This window comes from Agelaius phoeniceus, chromosome 5, assembly GCF_051311805.1.
Source record: "Agelaius phoeniceus isolate bAgePho1 chromosome 5, bAgePho1.hap1, whole genome shotgun sequence".
In the NCBI taxonomy this organism is placed as follows: domain Eukaryota; kingdom Metazoa; phylum Chordata; class Aves; order Passeriformes; family Icteridae; genus Agelaius; species Agelaius phoeniceus.
In genome coordinates this window covers 69,899,987-69,905,986 of record NC_135269.1, presented here as the reverse complement: position 1 = coordinate 69,905,986, position 6,000 = coordinate 69,899,987, and the positions used below count along the sequence as shown (strand labels likewise).

At 42.6% G+C, this 6,000-nt stretch overlaps 1 protein-coding gene across 2 annotated transcripts in view; it reads right to left on the bottom strand.

The window, feature by feature from the left end:
• Positions 1 to 352: 352 nt before the first annotated feature.
• Positions 353 to 6,000, bottom strand: part of PRKCQ (protein kinase C theta) — a 110,403-nt gene continuing 104,755 nt past the window's right edge. For both annotated transcript variants that reach the window (XM_077179263.1, XM_054631765.2), the window contains 4 exons: positions 5,168 to 5,306; positions 2,348 to 2,536; positions 1,686 to 1,814; positions 353 to 713 (listed from right to left, as the gene is read on the bottom strand). In XM_077179263.1, coding sequence (XP_077035378.1) covers positions 558 to 713; positions 1,686 to 1,814; positions 2,348 to 2,536; positions 5,168 to 5,306 — 613 coding nt within the window. In that variant the 3' untranslated portion in view covers positions 353 to 557. The remainder of the gene's footprint in view (positions 714 to 1,685; positions 1,815 to 2,347; positions 2,537 to 5,167; positions 5,307 to 6,000) is intronic.

Here is a 6,000-nt window from a genome sequence, read left to right as displayed (position 1 = left end):
GAAAAGCATTTTTAAAGGGTGTAGGAGGCAAATTTCTTTCTTCAAAGCTGTGCACACTTTGGCAATTCTGCACAAGTACAAGTGGAAGTTACCAAAGCATCCAACCTGAGTCTTCCCTGATACCCTCAGGCCTTGAGCAAACCACTTTTCCTTCAGAAGAAGGTGGGTCTGGGTCACAGTTGCAGAAATGGGCACTGACATCACCAGAATGCTCAAATATACTCATTTTTCCTTACAGGGAAACCTGTTGGGTGGGTGTACAAGTAGTGGGGAACAGGTTTTGGCACCTCCTCATTTTCAAATGCCTTCTACTTCAAGGACATTGGGAAGAGAGAGAAGAGAGACCAAAAGATACCACAAAGAAACTTTATCATCAATGAAGAGTGGGCTGGCATCTGCTATGGCCTGGAAAAAGTCAGAAGCCTCCAGGCATGGTACAAACTTTCACTGAGGTGGTTTCTTTCTGGAGGGTTCTTGATAAAAACAACCATGCACAGTCTTCAGCTGACAAAGTGCTACTCAAATCATAACAGAGAATTCCTTCAGTAAGGCAGATCTCAGGAAAATATTTTCTCCATTTTAGGGTTCACAAAAGAGAAGTTGCTGAACATATTTTGGTCCATGCTGTTAATCAGTGCTCTGTCAGCACAGGACAGTCTGGGTTTTTCATTTAGGAATTCCTTGTCGAAGTTGCTACAGTCACTTGGAGATTTCTTCAAGAAAAGGAAAAAAAAAGATATGTCAAACCACTAATATTAAGATCTTTATTCCCATGGTACTGGCCCTATCAGGCTGCTTCCTATGGGCTCAGCTCAACCTTCAGCTGCGAGCCAGTAAATATAAATATAAAGGAGGCACTGAGCCTGTGATCCAGGAATTCTGCCAGGCAGGGATGTTACAGCTTTGTAACATGGCAGACTGAACTCACCAATTGCATAACAGTTGTGGAAGACTGTAAAATGGAAGTATGATGTGCTTGTCAAATTAAATTCTATTATTGTTATTAGCAGGACTTTAATAATTTAACAAGACTGTTATTAATAGCCAGGATTATTCTGATGTAGCCAAACACTTGGTTCCTGAACTGTTTTACCTTCTGCAGTGCAATGAAAGGCAATCCCTGTTGTGGTTCTATTTCTAAAGTCCAATACTGTTGTTATCAGATTTCTAAAGTCCCATACCTCCTTGGTGTGTTCTCATAGCTGCAGAGCTTCACAGCACAGACTCCTTCTTCTTCTTCTGCATGTTGCTCTTTCTTAGTTCAGAGCTCCTTCAAGGCTCTCCCTAACCAGCTAACCCACCCCCTTTTATCCCAGTTATCTTCATTGGTCACAGCTGCAGCCCAGTTAAGCACATCACAGCTGCAGCCCATCAAGGACAATTGGGACCTCCTGGGGCAAAGCCTCTATACAGATATTCAAGTCCAATACATGCATTTTGCTAGGACTCAAAGGCCACCTCTACTATAAATCCCTTCAGAATGGGCTGCAGTTCTGAGGTGAAGGGAAGGTGTTACCTTGCTGCAGTAACTGGGAAAGCAATGAGTAATTTATGGTTTCCCAGGTGTTGGCATGTCAGACCTGGGCTTGCAGCCACCACCAAGCAGTACTGTGAGGATCAGCCAGTAGAAATGCACAGTTTAGAAGACCTGAGATGGGTGGAAGTGAAAGAAGATCCATCCTTACCACTCTTGGTTTGAAAGGAGGCTCCATCCTTCTCTCTTCCAAAGCTTCCCAGTTGATTTCCCGGAAGAATGCGTGCTGGCGGATGTTCCCTCTCGCCCCCAGTCTCCTCTCAGGCTCTCTTACAAAAAGCTGGAATGTTGATCCCATAGGTTAAACTCTCTGATGATAACACAGGCATAAAGCAGGGTGGAATGTGTAATTATCCAGAGTCAGTGCGATGAGAAGAGGCCGTAATGGAGAAAATGTTGGGATTTTTTTTTTTTTTCCTAAACAAGGAAGTTTACTGATTGGTATTAAGATGATTCCTACCTCTAATCCTGACAGAAGTACAGGGTGTTTGGGCAGAAAGATGGCAGCATGTGCCCCAAAAAGAGATGTTCAGCATCTCAGTCTGATGTAACCCTTAGTTTGAAGTATTTTTCCCAGGAGTTAATGACCTTAGGGACTGCTCTGCAAATAAGCTGATCTCTGCTGGTGTCTGTGAGGAGCCACCATCACAAATCAGGAGAAGAATACACCCAAATCTCCTTATGGGAGAGGTGTGGTACAGGAAAGACAAGGACTAAACTACATCTGTTCCTCTCTACAACAGCTGAAGATAAACAAACTGAAGACAGTAATTCTGGCAGAAAGGCTTTCATTTGATGGGTGGTGATTCTTACCTTCACCAAAATGTCCTTTGCATCCTTGTCCAGCCAGCGAGGGTAGAAGGGGTTGTCCATGCGGATGGACTGGAAAAGCTCCTCCTCATCTTGGCCATGGAAAGGGGATTGGCCAATGAGCATCTCGTACAGGAGGACACCAAAGGACCACCAGTCCACAGAGGTGTTGTACTTCTGCCCCAGCAGTATCTGCCCAGAAAGAGGAGCCACAAAGGCAGAAGTAAAATGTCTGACATGAGTTTTTCAACTTCAGGAAGGTGGCCAGAGCATGGCCTTGCAACAGCTGCTCTATCAGAAATGCTTCCCCCTGCCTGCAGCAGGAGCCAGAATTCTGCCAGTGGAAATCTGGAGCAACGAGGCACAGCCACACCTGGGTGCCAGAACAGTCCCTGGCACTACAGACAACAGGCTGCATCTAACTCTTACATTAATTGAACAAATCCTTGGCTACCAGAGAGATCTCAACTATAAAAGAGGACAGAAGTCATCTTTAGCCTGCTCTCCAAGGGTTCAAATCAGGCTTGTGAAGTCCAAGAGGACAAATGGTCAGGAATCAGCATCTTGGGATTGATTCCGGTGACACAAGCTGAGTTTTAAAATTACAGATGTGGCAGCTTAAAGGTACTTCAGGACTATCAGTCACTTAAAAGGGTGTGACTCTACCCCAGCAAAATCTTCCCCAGGAAAAACATGAAAGGGGTTGCTGATCTGTCCTCTTGAGAGACCAACTGGGTTTAGATGGAGGAATGGGAATTTGTCCTCAGTCAGTCCCATGGTTTGTGCCTTTCAGTGTTACTTATAAAGTGACATCCAGCTGGAATGATGACTTTTCCAGGGTCTAAAGGACCATCACCAAGTTCTCAAACTTCCTCTCTGGAGAAGCAAAATTAATCTCACCTGCCTTTAGATGTCTGTTGTGGAGATATCTGGAGCTGGACCACTTATCACTAGCTCCTTTTATAGCCAAGGAAGGGAATTCCAGTTTTAAACATCTAATTAAATATCCACCTGCTGTAAAATACAACCCCTGTTTGTCTCCTTTGGCTCTCAAAGAGCCTCAAAAACTTGCTCATATATAGATTTTTACATTGCAGATATCTAAGGGTTCACATGATGACTGTGGTGTGTAGGATCCTTAGCAGAAGTTTAGATCTGTAGAGGGGAAAATTTAATTTTGAAGCACAATCTTTACTCTTGAGCCCATGTTTTGGTTGCAATGGGATGCTCTATACTCCATCTGTCTCCAGAAGAGGAGATGCCAAAAGGACAAAAACTAGATTTGAATATATGCTGTAATATATACAATGAGCTGTAATATATACAACATGCTGTAATATATACAATTCCACTCAGAGCCAAAAAAAAAAATCAGCAAGAACCCTTAATATATTTTTTCTGGATCATTTACAAACAAAATCATCCTAACCTTTCCTTCTGAAAAAAGAAATTATTTTTATAAGGCTTTATCTTTAAAAGTCTAAAGTATCTGGAAATTGAAATTGAAGTGTTTTGTGGCACTCAGAAATAAAAAGGTTTATTTTGTTTGAAATTCTCTGGGACAAAAATAAACTCATTAATTTAATTTCAGGCTGTCTTTTTTCTGGTCAGATTTTTTTGAAATGAAAAAAATTGCTTGTCTACTGACCCATACCTCCCTTATTTGCATGGCTGTGGCCAAGGTGCTGGGTCTGTAAAAAATTACAGTGGCAGCAGCTGCAGTGAAATACTGAGAGAGTCCAGTGCTCCTGCCTGTGGCAGGAGAGATGATCCATAAACTCCAGAAGTGCTTTCAATTTAGAGATAAAATGTTTTACAGGCACTCATTGAATAAAATAAACATAGCGTAGAAATAAAACTCTGAGCTATTTCAGTTTTTTCTATAAAATAAAATCACAGATAATGGATCAACTCTTGGCTATTTTTTTTTTAGGAGCAAAAAAAAAACCTTTTTTTTTTTTTTTCTTCTTAAATAAAGGTATACTGAAGTGGAATAAAAGACAATTGCAGCTTGATTGCAGAGCACACTTACACTCATTCTTAGGCAACAGAAATCCAATTGATTTGAAGAGACCCTCGAGCCAGCAGTGGTGTAACCTCAGCCAGACTCGAGCCCTTAGTGCACAGTGAAGGACCAATGAATTACAGCAGAGGGAAAAAAAACCCTAAAGGCTTTGACAACTCTTTGGAAAATACCAATATCCATCATGAAAACATGAAAATTACAAAATGGGATCTTGAACGGTAAATAAATGGATTTCAGACCGATGTCAGACATGATGCATGGATGACTTGTAGGTTTTTCTCTGAGCTAAAAAAATATTTTCTTTGTCCACCTAATTAGTCAAAGCCTCTCCATAGTAAGATCTATCAATGTGTGAAGTCATCAAGTTAAGAAAACTCTCTCTTTTCTGGAGACATCTAGTTCAAAACACCTAAATTTTCTAGGGAAAAAAAAAAGAACAAGTTTCTGTCTGGTTAAAAATTGAAATAAGGGAAAGGGCACAGTCAGCATTCCTCAGGCTGTGTCTGTCCCTCAATTGTAGGACCTCTTGGAGTTTCATCTGCCATGGTCCAAAAAGAATTTCCATTAAGCATTCTCTTTCTTGGTTTAAGCCAAGTTCCACTTGCACCAAAAAATGAATTAGCCACAAAAATAAGCAATGCCAAACAGCAACACAGACTCTGAGCTGTGCTGAAATCCAGTTTTTGGCCTGGAACTGCCCCAAACCAGGTTATTACTCTTTGTAACCTCCACCACTGCACAACAGTCACTTCTGGAGATGTTTCCTGCCCACAGAACTCCCTGTGCCCCACACCTACCTCAGGGGCAATATAGTCAGGAGTCCCACAGAAAGTGCTTGTCTTTGCATCTCCAAACATGTTCTCCTTGCACATCCCAAAGTCAGCAATTTTGATGTGCCCCTCATTGTCCAGGAGGACATTGTCCAGCTTCAAGTCTCTGTGGAGGAAGAGAAGGAAACAATTTCTTCAAAGTGTGAAGCACACAAGTTATTTTAGCAGGTTACACCTATTGCACTCATTCTCTGCCTCTGTGCAGTGCCTACATGCTGGAAATACAAAGGAAGGCTGAGGGATAAATGAGGAACTGCTCTCTTGGGTCTCAGCATCCCTCTTCTGCATTTCTCTTGTTGCAGCACTGATTTATCTGCTGGAGAGGACACAGAATCATGAAATCTCAGAATAGTTTGATTTGGAAGGGACCTTAAAAATCCCTGAGTTCCAATCCCCTGCCATGGGCAGGGACAGCTTCCACTATCCCAGGTTGCTCCAAACCCCATCCAACCTGGCCTTGGACACTTCCAAGGATCACATCACCCAAGACATCTTCTAAAAGCTGTTTCCTTCAAGGATACACAATAATGAAGCTAAGAAGGGCTTTGTGCCAGCTGCTGCTTCTGCCCTAACACAACCTGGAGAATGAGAGCAGCTAATTCTCACTCTCTCCTCCCCTGGGAATCTCAATATTCTCTTTGAAGCTGCTGCCTTGCAGTGCAGACTCTACAAATGCCACAAGAGGTAAGAACCCACAAGCCCTGCAGAGGGTCAGAATAACCCCAGAATAACCCCAGAATAATCTCAGAGCCCCCACCACTGCTGGGCTGCACCATCTGAACCCCAGGATTTACAAAGCC